We start from the raw sequence: 14,293 nt of genomic DNA on the forward strand, positions 1-14,293 counted from the left end.
CTGAGAAAAACAGATTCCTCAGAAAACTGTGAGTTAAAAAGATAGGAACGAAAATGTGTGGTAACGTTCAAAGAAAAACTTTGAAAAGTCTTCAAAAACCCTGGAGAACTACTGCTCAAGATCACTTTTTAAAAATTACAAAAAAAAAAAAAATCTGACAGAAATAGGTGGTGGCTCAAGTGTTTTGCTCAGTGTATGAAGGCTCAAAAAGAGATAAACAATCCTTAATGTTTAGGATGTGTGCAAACATTTTATTTGTTGGGTCTGAACAGTGCTGATTTTTGTTAAAATCAGCAAACATGAACAAACAAAGAAACAAAGAGGCAGGTGCAACATCAGACTGTGCAAATGTGTGCCTTAAGGCATGGTACTCTGCAGTACTGGAAACAAGCATCAACAGTCATATTGCACTGGTGAGGGAGAAAACAAGGTGAAAACCCCAATTTGATTAGTCAGCACTGGCCATTCTGGATGCAAAGATCAAACACATTTTGTGTTCAAGTGCAATGATTTACAAAAGTTGCTGGCTCCTGAAATATTCTAGCTAATATAACAACAAAAGTAGGCAAAAAGTAAACAGAACATCCCTTCCTAAATATGTGCCGAGTGAATGCAATGCTCCAACAGTAGAAATAATGTGTACAGCACAACAAATGTTCATATAAAAATAGTCATTACATTCATTCCATCTCTAAAGAATTTGATTAATCCAAATTTAGGAACAAGTGTACCAGCTCTAAAAAAAAAAGAAAAAAAGCCTTCACAGGTTCAAAGTGAGAACAAAATCATGCAACAACTCAAATGTCTTAAATTATGTATTTAAATACGTTCACTCTACAGTAACTGATATTTAAAACCTTTTAAACGGAATCATATCCACTTGATGAGGGAAATTGATTGAGATAGGACGGTCTCATCACATTTGTGTACGACATATAATGCGTTTGCTAGTCTTAAAAATGGTCCAGAGAGTCACTGTTTGTTTGCAACAGTTAAAGCTGCAGCAGCTGTACCAAACAACATCTAATCACAGTTACACACCATATAACGAGCAGGAGAGTAAAAGCTTTAGCCTCTGTGTTCAGTTCAGGACAGTCTTGTTCATGTGTGACAATACACGGCTTAATCACTGGTGTAAATACTATCACCTTCACCACTCCATTTGATCTCACACGCGATCTGGTTTAATGGTGAAATGTAGTGCAAGAGATGAAAAGCAATCCGGTGACTCATATGCACTTTGCACCATGCATGTGCTGTTTAAATGGTGACTTCATGGCATCATTACTTTTGTTAATTTACATAAAACCTCTCGCTCAGGTCTAAACTAGCTGCTACACCCAATAATTTCTAACCTTTAAAGATTACAGTTTTCACCACCGACCTGGAGTGTGTTGGATAATAAGTTATGAGCACACCTAACATTTCTTTACCCTGCTCTGCATAATGCAGGCTGCAGACTGATGCCACTAAGGGTAAGGGTACTGAACACACATTTTCAACACTATGTACACCGTGACTGGACGTTACATGAGGATGTGGTAGAGTAATTGATATGCAAGATGGTGACCATTTTAGTATTCTTGTGAGCAAAACAAATTAGCTATCCAGGATCCCTTTCAGAATCTTTTGGTTATCTTTATCTGATCAGCAGCCTCCTCACTCTCTCTTTAGGCGTCATACAGAGTAAGTCTTACTATCTTGGCATTATATGTTTGTACGATTGGACGGATGCACTAAGGCATATTGGACATAGTAAGGGCAGAGGCATCAGCACTACGGGGGTCCTTCACTCCAATGATGAGGTCATTAGTTCTCCGTGTGCCCTCCACCAATGACAAAATATCTCTTTTCTCAACTATGTGACCTTTGGCTTCCAGCCCCTCCACATCCTCTTCTAAAAACTTGGCTGCAAGAGAGAAAGAGAAAGTGTGAGACAGAAGATGGTACTAACATAATGTTGAGCTAATAAAAACAGTAGCTGTGGGATCACAGTGTGGTTAAACTCTAACTGTACAAGGACCTAGTATATCAGGTTTGTAACCAAGCATGTGTTTTCTGGCTTTTGACTTATGACACAGATTCAAGGGCAAGATTAAGACAAGGTAGAAGGCAGCAGAGGCTCTGATTGAGCCAATGATCATCACTCTGCTGCTCATCTACCAGTCAATAAGCTCTGGTAGCTAAGAGATGGACCATTAATTCAACCATATGATAATTCATGATTCTACATTAGGATACCTTTGGATTAATACCAATAGATTCAGGCTACCTAGATTAGCTGGACACATTTTTCTTTTGTACTTTAGTGAACTGATTGGAGCCAAATATTGGGGTTTTTTTCACAAATATTTTTAAAAAATTTTTGTAGATTAGTTGGATCTATCTAGAAGCTTTCAGTTAGTAGTTTACCCCTCTTGTTAATATCAACAGAGCCAGAGGACAATAAAGTGTATTTCTAATAAACCAGATAATTCATCTGTCTGTTTTTTGTAACACAGTATTCATCTTCACAATTTTCCCAGGCAATCATAGATGTAGAGCTGCCAAGCTTTCTTCTTTTCTAAGAGCCCATGCACTAAGTTGCTAGATTACATGGACAGCCAGCAGAAGGTGTGTACACTGTGGTCATAACAGTTACCAACAATACTTAGGTAAGCTGAGACATTTAAATGAGGCTTAATTCTTACTAAGTGGCCCAAAGTGTGGCGAGAAAATATCCACTACATCTTTACACCACCAGGACCAGATCCATGAATTCATGTTGCCAAAGTATGACTCTGTTGTCTAAATGCTGCAGCACAAATCAAGACTCATCAGACTCATCAGAGCAGGCAATGCTTTTCTTCTGTAGTCCAACAAATTTCCCACGTGTGGGACTAATAAAGGTTATCTTATCTTATCTTAGTATCTGTTAGTCTATGTATAACTAATAAAGTGGCTACTGATTCAATATTATTATTCATAAATCCTGGACGTAACACAAAATTCTCGTGGGATTTCCACATATGAAATTAAGATTTAGGGGGTGGGTGTGGCTCAGGTCGTCCACTGATTGGAAGGTTGGTGGTTTGATCACCGGCCAAGCTGCTCTCCATGGATCAGTCTGAGTGTGAGGGTGTGTGCAAATGCAAGACAAAGCGCTTTAAGGCATAGAATGAAAGCGCTGTGTATGTGTGTGTGACTGAAAGAATTAGGCGTGTAGTAAAAACCACTTTGAGTGCTCAGTTAGAGAAGTGCTATATAAGTACCAGTCCAGTCCATTTATGCTACATCCTACTAAAACTACAGAAGACTGATCTTTTAACTAAGACACTTTACTGTTCCATGGAAACACTAAACCTTGGCATCTGCTTTCCATGACAGCAGAAGTACCTGCTGCTTTTCCTGCTCCTCCTCTACTTTGCATAGTGTACACAGAGAACACAACCTGAAGACAAAATAAGCAGTGGTACAAGGGTCCTACATGTCTCTTTGCATGGTGTTTACTGCATGTCATAGCAGTAATCATGAACCAACACTGTTATGCTTGGATCAAACCTGATAAAAGTGTCTATCAGTAAGAAAAACTCACAGTCCACTAGGAGGGTGTTGGGCTCCAGCTGCGGGTGGAGTCTTCCATATGCTAAACTGTCACTCATGTTTTTACGTGAAGACAAAACATTCATCAGCACCTATGAAGGATGAGAATAACATCAAAGTAAACTTCTGTCAACGTGTATTTCCACACTGATGAAAATAACTACGATAGTTACAAATTCCTCCAGTAATTAAGCAACCTGTGTTATGCCACTGAGAGCCTTCTCTCCATTGGATGATCCAACAGCTACGTATGTGCCACATAACCCCACGGCTGGCCTCACTGCTGTGGGCATCAAGAAGGACATGGGTCTTTTCCCAGGGTGGAGGTTGTTATGCTACACCAACCAAAAGAAAACAACATCCATGAGAGATTCTGCAAATGTGTTAAGAACAAATACATTAACACTGAAACAAAAAAGTTGCAATTACTGGGTTAGGCGATGAGCCCTGTGTTTTATTAGTCCATGAGAAGTCCAGAATCTGACTATTCAAAAGGATTCCTGAAGGAGTCACTATCCCACTGCCAAAGGGTTTGTTTAACGAACTAAAACAGACAGAAGTCTTAATTTGCATTATTCATGAATTTTAATCAACTCTTAAACATCTTTAGGATTTGCTTAAATCCCCTACAGCCATTTTAAAGGGTTGCATACCTCATTACAGACACAATGAGGTCATCTGGGCCCATGACCATGACCTGGGCTGCTGCTGCACCATCCTCCAAGGTAAAGGTTGTTGTGTAATGCTGGACGGGGAATGCCTGAGAGTCACTGATCATCTCGCGAAGTTGGGAAGCCTGTGATTTACTTGAAGATTGCAAAAGAAAGGACAGAGTTCAAATAAAATATCTTACTTAATTAGGCTGTATTTATATAATATAAAAGGCAGTGGGGGTTAGGTGGGTTGATATCTACCTCAGCATCTTATCAACAATCTCTGGGACAGAGGAGTCATACATGGGATCTCCCAGCTCACTAGCCAGGCCCAGAGCTATTTTCACAGCCTGGAAGATTAATGCATAATGAACATGTTTTTTTTTAAATCCTGTCAATTAATTTAATTTACACACACTTAATAGGCTTTGTAAGTTGTGCTATACTGTTTTGCATTACCTCTGCAATCCAGTGGTAGGTAGTGTTCCTCGGCATCTGGCTGGTGATGTTGTACCCTTCAAGGATGTTGAGTGCAGTGATCAAAGCAACGCCTGCATGTGGGGCTGGGGCTGCCATGACGTGGTGTCCTACAGGAACACCAACAGTTTATTAGACCGAATAGAAATACACTGGAAATGTGTTCACCAAGGGCACCAACTCTCACTTCTGCCATGGACTTCTTCACTCTCTACACCTAATCTGATGAAAAAAAACAGGCCAAAGTCCGGTCAGGGGCTGGATTTTATGTAGCTGCTTAACAGAGCCTGAAACCCGGAGGCGATGCAGTTCCTTCACAGATCGGTTAAATTACAATATGCTGGAAGGCTGTTACGGATTTCTGTGATGATACCAAAAACATGTTGCCCAACCCAGCCTTAACACTTTAACCTTGTCAACTGCAAATGTAACTGGCTGTTACTAAATAAATACTGGAAGGACAAGCTGTGTTCATAGAACTGCTTCAGATCAGTGCTGTGTTCTTGAAAATAGCTGAACTGGTATTTACCCTGATAGGTGATTTCTGCTGGCTTCTCTAGGATTGAGCTGTAGTTTCGAATGTCATCCTCTGTGAGCACTCCGCCTCTCGCTTTCACCTATTAAAAAATGAAAGATAGACTGAAATTTAGAGGAGAATATTCTTTGTCCTGTGTGTTAATGTTACTAACTGGACATTTTAAGAGTGAGAAACATTTCATTTACTCTAATGCTTATTTAGTAGGGCTGTGCGATATGAAAAAATACATTGAATGACGAAATGAAAACATTTATCGTTTCAAATTATACGCTATTGTTTGTAATGGTGTCACAAAATACACTGTTTACGGCAATATTTTTTCAGCGGGGCACAGAGAATACCAGCATAGCCAGTGATGATGAGGCAGAAACAGGTAGCTCCAAACAGAAAGACCAGTCAAAACACATCGAGGACCTTATTCCTAAACAAGGGGCTACCTCTGTAGCATGGACATGGTTTGGTTATGAAAAGTCTGACACGGACCAGAAAACTGCACTATGCAAATTATGCCGCAAACCGGTTACCTCCACAGACTCAAACACGACAAACCTCTTCAATCACCTGCAACAATCATGTGAAAGAGTATGGAGAGAGTTCACGGATAAGAAGCAAAAAAGAGCCGCCAGGTACTCAAAATAAATCTTAGACTCAAATGTTAGAACAGGCTTTTCCCAGTAGGACGCCATGTAATAAATACTCACAAAGAAAATGGTGGCCGTTAAAACTTATATCTAAAAATTTATAGTTCCATGCATCGGTCAAAACACTCGACTCGAGGTACAAGATGCCCAGCTGAAAATACTTCACACAAGTTGAATTGCCTGGGATTCACAGAATTTACAGAAAAAGCACTATTTTGTTATGTGCTTATGTGTTATATCGGGATATGAGATTTTAGTCATATTGCACAGCCCTATTATTTAGAATCTCAGGATGAATTTAAGATGATGTAATTTAAGATTTTGTTTATAGAAAAAAGTTTTTTAAAAAATTTAGAGAGTGAAAATATCTCATCTGGTATAACCTGCTGTGATGCCTGCTACCCCACATGTTAACAAAAAACAACAACTTATGCTTAATTAGAGAACTCAAGTCCAAATTTCATTGAAATGAATTATCATTTTATTAAGCTAGTGCTGCTTGGATTATCATTACATCTACATCAGTCACTGTCACAATAAACTGCATGTAATGACCTTTTGTATTACATTCTGTCACAACATTTTCTGTTGTGAGATCTGTAATTTTTCAGCCCAGTCTCAGAGTAAAATGTCACAAAATCACAAAAAAGTAATTTCTGTGTTCATCTTCATGGACATGAATTGTAACAGTTCTGCCAGAGAGCGCAAATTTGTAACGAATATATTTAACTCGTGTCTACATTTCGTGCCTGGAGCACTTATATGGTCCAGACATAGTGGGGATGGGTCACCATGGCAACCAAGAAATCGGTGCTGTAAAAGAAGTAGCAACTGTTGCATTTTTTTTTTTCAACCTAATCCACTAGTTTTTAATTCCCAGCTCTAAACAAGTTCTTTAAAATCCCTAATCCAAATCATGTTGAGTTTGTGTACATGGAACACACACACAAAAGTAATCTTTTACACAATATTCATTATTTTACTGAAATGTAATGCAGTATTTTACTTACACAGGTACTCACCGTAGAAAATAATTTGTTACACTACTCGTTACGTTGCTTTCTAGTTACTCTTCAAATACCTGAAAAACTTTCATGTAATTACTAGTTAACAATACAAATCTTAGGCTATAGTTCCACACATGAACACAAATCCCTCTCCTAACGAGGACACACCTATTACTACCTACTGCAGATGCTTGCAAAGAGCAAATGCTGTGGTTTGCATTTTGCTCTTCTCAGAAAAAAATGAAATAATAAAAGTAATCTCAATATCTCCACTCCTAAAACAGTGGAGACCGCTCCATCATTTCCCTTCTAATGAACTAAAATCAGCTGATTACAGCACAATTGTGCAGGAAGAAAAAGGCATATTTTTTTGGAATTACTTACAGTTATCAACATAGTGATAACTGTAAGTAATTAATGAAACTAACTGTACAAATAACTGTAATGTAATTACTGAATTTAGTATCGTAACCTAGACCTTTACTGAAAAATGTTACACCCAACAGTGACAGTGGACATATGAGACATATGGGAACATATATGTTCAGAGGCCTAAAAATAATGTTGGGAAAATTGTGCCCAGGAACAAGAAGAAGTAGATTAGAGGTCATGACTATCTCATGAACTGCTATGAATATTGAAAACTGCACTGAATATTTTTTTTATTTCTGTAAGCTTTTGCTTATATGTTTTAATTTTATAGACATGAAAGTACTTCCAAAAAGAAGCAATACTTCAAGTTTATAAAATGTGTTTATTTTAATCTGAAGATAGGTAGCCGAAAGTCACAGTGAAGTTGAATTTCTCTTAAGCCTTATTTACCCGAGTCGTACAGGGAACAAGAGGACAAGTATAACAGTGACTTAGCATAGGAAAGGGACTCGCCACTGAGACTATGCAGAATTCATGACCACTTATATAATCACATCTGTAGCTTGGTGAAAAAAAATGTTTTTCCTTACTGCAGATGCCATTTCCTGAGCCACATTTCCACTGTAGAACTCTGATATCCCTTTAACAGCGACAGCATCGAGAACAGCTGCTAAATCGAGGCGTCTGGTGAACTGTCCGGTGAGGGGAACCTGATCGTTGGGTAGGAATAAATTCCGAAATGCAGCTGACACGTTTTGGCTCTTAACTTTTGCCAAAGCTTCAGCTGTGGAGAGAACAAAAGGGGGGCAGATGAGATAAAAGACAGTGACTTCACCAAGCAATTTGTTCTATATATTACCCTATACTTACCAAAGTCATGACTAACGTTAAATCCATTTCTGGCCACATCTGCTGCCATGACAACAACATCTTTCCAGGGGATCCTGATGAAATCAAAGGTCATACAAGTCTGCCTTCTTTTACAAATGTTATATGTTTCATACAGACACTCCTCATTTTCAAAGAGTATATTTTGCTAAATTGAGAAGCCACATTTTCTCCCTAAACGGATCAAGCAGGTTAGCTCTTAACAGCCGAGGCCTCTGGATCAGGATAATTACACAGCATTAGAGTAATTGCGGCTTAACAATCTGACAAAAATAAGCTACTGGCTTTTCTTTAAACACAGCTGGTGTATATTCACAATGAGTCACTGCTTTAGTTCTGAACAATGAGAGAAGCACAGTCATTGTCAAGAGCTCAAAATATCAGCTTTTGCTATTCTTGCCTTAAAAAAACAATGAAAGAAAATGATTTGTTTCATTGAGGAGCGTCACAAACAAAGTGAATTAAACAATAACCAAGAAGAAAGGAATGCAGATGATCCAGAAAGCCGCAACTATTCATGGCATAAGAAAAAAAGACTGCATGATATGCTGTTTACCTGCCATAGAGCTGGTGTGCCTGATGCAGCCCACTGAGCATGCCAGGAACTCCCACCAGCAAGCCATTCTGAAATGCCAATTCAAAGTAAACAGTGCATAAATAATCCAAAGAGTGACAAGGCTAACTTCATCTCTCTGAGCAATCTCAAATAGGTATAATAAGGAGTCCTCCAGAGTAATTCCTTACATTATCTTGAAGGTCTGTCAGCAGCATCTTCTCGTTGATCGCCGATGGTGCTGTCTCTCTGAAGTCAATGACCCTTGTCTCATTCTTACGGATGTCGTGCACCAACATAACTCCGCCACTGATCATCAACAGAGCAAAAAGTGGTCTTCAAATTCATACTTAATCTGCTTAGCAGAGATTGATCTGTTTCTAAAACTCACCCTCCGATACCAGACGTGTGAGGGTGCACAATTCCCAAACAGAGAGCAGCAGTGATGGCGGCGTCAACACTGGAGCCCTGCTTTTCAAGAACATCAAAGCCCAGAGATGTACACTGAGCCACATCTGTCACCACTGCTCCTTGGTTAAAGACCTTGAAGTAGACAAAGCAGAAAGGGAGAGAGGCAGTTAAAAAAAAACATCCAGATTGACACAAGCTTGCATGTAATGACGCTTAGAAGCATGTGGAGTCACCCATAATCCTATAATAACCCATACTTATTTGAGCAAAGCAACAGCATTGCAACATGACTGCAGAAAACAGACATGCCACCCAACCTGTGGGTCTCCAAAGTAGATCTGCATGATGAGAGCCACAGTGACTCCTGTAGCAAAGGTGAGACAGGCCGTGATGATGACTGTCAAGCCATCTCGCTGGCAGGCACATTCTTCTGTAAAAGGGTCTATGCTGGTCTCCTGCAGCGACACAGCATCATGGCTAGCTAGATCTGAAGCCGAGGAAGGGAGGCGTTGGAGGCGAGCCGACTTCAGAAACAGATCTGGGTCTGAGACACAGCACCACCATACCAAACACTATTAGTCAGCAAATCACAAAAAAGCTCCCCTGTAACCATGACTGTGTATGAGATAAACATTTTTCTTTGATAACTTCTGACTGACCTGTATCTTGCTCACTCAGGACGTTGTCATCATCCTTGCGGGATTTCAGGGTGTTTTCTCCAGACATGTCATCTTCTGGCAACCTGGGGAAGCTGGTGATGCTCATGTAGTCCACTGGAGAGTAAGCGCTCCCCAAGGTTGTCTCTGGATTGGCATCTTTATCCACCACGCTTCCACTAGGGTATCCGGCCACGATTTCTGGAGCAGCGTTGTGCATGACTTCTACTTACTGTATCTTTATCTTTGAGGACCTAATGCAGGGTATCCATATTCACTGTCCCATTTGTTTCTTGGCTGGTATGGAAAGCCACACACATGCTACTATTATCCACACTAAAACACACTAAAACACTAAAATATACCTTTATGGACCGCTAGTGTTGCTGTGGCGCTGGAGAATGACCTCATCTGCTTTATCTTTAATGTCCCAATAAATCACAGTTTCCCTACCGTGATCTATAAATCTCTAGTGTGACACTGGCACACTTACAAAAAGATCACAGCAGTCTCATTTGTCCTCCTTAGGGTAATGTTATTAATAGGCCAAGACGCGGGTGTGTAGCTCCAGTGATGGTGCATTTTCTATAACCTGCAAAGACGAGAAACCACGCAGAATAAATAGTTTTTGAGGAGGAATTTCCTTAAAGACGCACATGTTAATAACCATGCTTATTATGTATTTAAACCCTCGCGAAATACGGCTTAATCTAAATATTTGCATGTTTGCTTATAACACACACAGACAAACAAACTGTTTCTATTGCAGAATAACAGCGTTATTACCGGTTAAACACGGACCTGCCTCCGCGGCGCCTCCACCACTGCGATGCCACAAGCTAGCACATCTCCTTTTATAAATTCAGCTACAAAGCGCTCGGAGCTGGGCTAACGTCACTTACCGTCGTTGTAAAATCTCTCCAGTCAAATAATAACAGTGATACTGAAATAAAAAGTCGTTCCCGACTGTGTTATTTCGGATTTTTAAAAGCAGCAGGTGAGCTGAGGTGAACGCAGCTCCGTCGCCAAAGCTGAATCACCACCGCGCAGCTCAGGGAAGCTAGCTTCGTGTTACAGCCCACACCAAAGCCCCACAGCTCAGGATAACCGGCTGGACTTGTTCGGGATAAGGGTGTTTTTAATAATCCAGTGAGTGCGAACGAATGCTCATAATAATTTAAATATATGACACTGTAAATAAACACCACGCCTAGCCTCGACAGTCGTCCTAACAATATCAAACTTACTTTACAGTAGATAGCGTTGGGGCCTCGAAGAGCCTCTGAATTATCCCCTCACAGCTAAAGACCATTAATCCCAGTTCTGTTTTCTCATGGGTCGACCATCGTACACGGTCCACCTCCACCCTGTGTGTTTGTGAGCTGGACAAACAGGTCACAGCAGGTGCACAAAAACCTGCTCTACTTACAAAACTTCGGTCCCTCCCATAAAGCCTTATTCTATTGTTGTTCCTCCACCTGTGAAATAGGAGGCACAAGACGTCAAATTACTTCTGTGATAGAGTTGCAATAGTGGCCTGCTTATGTCATCACTTAATGGGAAATTCCTCTATTTGTTTCGTTCAAAGCAAAGCGTCTGTGGTTAGACTGACTGTGATGCAGGGAGGGAAATCTTATGCTTCATATTAAACAAGCACAATAAGCCTGATTTAAAGAAAAGTAGTCCAAATAAGGGCTAAAATTCTGACAAATATAAGTAAATTATCCATATTTAATACGTACGGTAAAATAAGGACAATACAGATATAAATCAGTGTTGAAACTGTGTAAAAAACATTTGTAAAGCAGCATATGGATGAGGTAGAGTGTTATATATTTATATTTTTGTACTGTGCATTAGTTTTACACAGTTTTACTGTGGTAGATCAGTAGGTATATACCAAGTCCAAAAGTGGTAGTGGCAAAGGGGGTAAAGAGTTTACCTTGAAAAATCCTTAGAAAATAATCTGACAGATTTCAGAAACAGCGTGCAGAGGAAAACAAACAAATAATAAACAATAAATTATACGTAGATTTCCCCAAGCATGTAAGCCACATGCTAGGAGATTATGGAGGTCAGGTCACGTATTCACTTTACTCCTCTTAGTAAGTCTGTGTGTTTTTGCATCATTTCCTGATGATAAGTGAATCTCATGAGCAAAAATCAGATGGGATTTTGTGTAGCTACTTTGGGACTACCATTGCTGATAAAGTGTTGCCTTGAAACCTGATTTTAAAAAAGGAAAAAAAACACACAAAAAAAACACAAACAGTGTCACTTGCAAAGCACTCATTATACCCCCACACCCCTAGCTTCAAGCTTCACAGCAGGGAATCCATATGCATGTACAATCAGTACACATTCTCTGTGCTCAGCAAATACATACATTTAAAGTCATCCTAGCCTCATTTTTCAGTAACTTAAGTCCTCTTTCTTGAGTTACATTTTATCTCTGTTCACTGGTCTCATTCAGCCTTGTAGTTTCTAGTCTGAAGATCTGGTTCATGCAGCTTCCTGCTGAGATATGTATCTAAACTGTGAAGCGTTGATGTACTCTATGCATGATCTAATCTCATACAGTACATCTTCTAACGTTCAGATTAGGATGGTGGTTCTACTTTATAGAATTATAATTTATCTCCAGCAGAGTATTGTTCATACACTCGGGGCATGCTTGGTAAATTCAAGCATCATTGTATATTCTCTACAAATGGAGGAATGATGTATTACAAATTAACCATATAGTTTAATTTCTGTTCTCTATATCAAAGCATAATGTTGTGTTTTATTTGCATTAGCTGAACCCTGAGCTTTGCAATTGTGTGTTTATGTATACTTCAATAAACTTCAGTTTGACTTAGACTTTTTTAACTATCAGTCTCAAATCTTTAATGAATACATCCTCTGTAACAGAGATTAATTGTACTTTCTTGCCCTCGAAGACATTTTTAAAGTTCTTGAAAACTTCTTGCACCGACTGACAGGGCTGGACTGTGGAGAAGTAGTAACTGACTTGATAAGAGTCTTGTTAGCAAGATTTAAACAGGAAAAAGTAAACAAAGAAGTGTTTGCAAATGTTATCATGGTGACCTTTATGTCTGTAAATTTTAACTTGGATCCTCTTTTGTTGTTAATGATTAAAAATATGTGGAGGAAGCTTTGGGCGGCAGGCTCTAACTTGCCAAAACATAGAGTTGTAATAGCGGAGAACTGTAAAGCCAACAGATATATGAGTAAAAGCACACACATTAGAAATGCGCTCCATACATATCATTAACACCGAATGACAGCGAGAAACGCAACCGGAAGTACTCCTGGCCGCTAGGGGGAGTAATGGGCCCGATATTGACTGGCAGCAAAGCCCTCAGAGCGTTAAAACATTACGGGCATTGTCCTTGTTAAAAGGTCATTGCGTTAGGTTTTGAAACGAGAGCATTTAAGATACGCGAGGAGCTATCCAAATAAGCTTCATTTAGATTTTTCAGCCTTTCGTCAGCCCTTAAAGTTTCCTGCTCAGCTTGGACTGCATGATAGGACTCCACCCAGGTTCAGTCCACAGACACCATTTACTTTCTTTTACCACACCTGCCTGTTCCCTTTTTGCAAACGGTTACATCTGCCTACAAAAAGCCTACTTTCATCTGCAGTTAAGACACTTAAAAATCTGCCTATATTCAAATAGGCGTACTTAAAGGTACTTGCTCCTACATTGTGGTGGCCAGATCTCAGCAAACTGCGGGGCAGACACTGTGTTTTTGGTGGACAGAGTGGAAAACATCACCATTGCCACCAATGAAGTTTTCATGCCTAGCTTGCAAACAGAAATTTGATAAAATGTATACAGTTTTATATTGTTAATTAGAGAGCACAGCCCAAATATATCCCCTGCTCTCTCTCACCCAGGGTGAGATCGAAAACCTGCAGGGAGAACGGCCCTCGCGGACTGGGATTGGGGACCCCTGCTCTAAACAAATACAACGTGTTCATGCTCTCATACCACAGTCTTTATATATTCCACTCTTTATAATAAGTGTTTTTTCATCGGCTCTTCTCTTTGCTAACACTTTCTTGCTTTCAGTTCGTATGTATCAGCAGATTGGTATACCTTTTTGAGCCAAATATGGCAAATTTAGGATTCTTTTAAAAATCTGCTTATGACATACAATCATACTGTGCCACTGCCCCTGCATAAAACAGAGAAAACATTTAAGAAAAAAAGACAAAAATATTAAAAAGGCATTAAACAAACTGACCTTCTGTGTTCTTAATGTCATAAAAAGTCTTCCCTTCACACGCATCTGGTAAAAGCCAGAATTTGGAGGGAATGTAGAACAAGTCAAAATGTGGGACATTGTCTCCAGATGTGGGACAGGGGGACAAGGAACAAAAATTCTAAAGAGGGACATCTGGTCATCCTAACCTACAATGTACAATTATTTCGTTAAATACTTCAACTTTTCATTGCATAATCCAAGCAGTTTGGATATTTACAATGCAAAGTCACAAGCCAAATAT

The 14,293-nt window shown here is 39.6% G+C and overlaps 1 protein-coding gene across 5 annotated transcripts; it reads right to left on the reverse strand.

The window, feature by feature from the left end:
* Positions 1-224: 224 nt before the first annotated feature.
* On the reverse strand, positions 225-11,302 carry ggt7 (gamma-glutamyltransferase 7). 5 transcript variants are annotated; one of them, XM_005448821.4, is made up of 16 exons: positions 11,026-11,302; positions 9,782-10,370; positions 9,440-9,666; positions 9,103-9,254; positions 8,903-9,020; positions 8,715-8,782; positions 8,141-8,214; positions 7,861-8,054; positions 5,242-5,329; positions 4,695-4,822; positions 4,497-4,585; positions 4,236-4,388; positions 4,012-4,126; positions 3,780-3,917; positions 3,575-3,674; positions 1,737-1,909 (listed from the first exon to the last, which is right to left on the reverse strand). In XM_005448821.4, exons 2-16 carry the CDS (start codon positions 9,996-9,998, stop codon positions 1,737-1,739), a joined length of 2,034 nt encoding a protein of 677 aa, XP_005448878.1. In that variant the 5' UTR covers positions 9,999-10,370; positions 11,026-11,302. The 5 variants fall into 5 exon arrangements, with proteins under 5 accessions (XP_025757096.1, XP_005448878.1, XP_005448879.1 ...); XM_005448822.4 differs by lacking the exon at positions 11,026-11,302 and adding an exon at positions 10,681-10,959; XM_005448823.3 differs by lacking the exon at positions 11,026-11,302 and adding an exon at positions 10,580-10,959.
* Between the last annotated feature and the right edge of the window lie 2,991 nt (positions 11,303-14,293).

The sequence above is a fragment of the Oreochromis niloticus genome, linkage group LG20, assembly GCF_001858045.2.
Source record: "Oreochromis niloticus isolate F11D_XX linkage group LG20, O_niloticus_UMD_NMBU, whole genome shotgun sequence".
NCBI lineage: Eukaryota > Metazoa > Chordata > Actinopteri > Cichliformes > Cichlidae > Oreochromis > Oreochromis niloticus.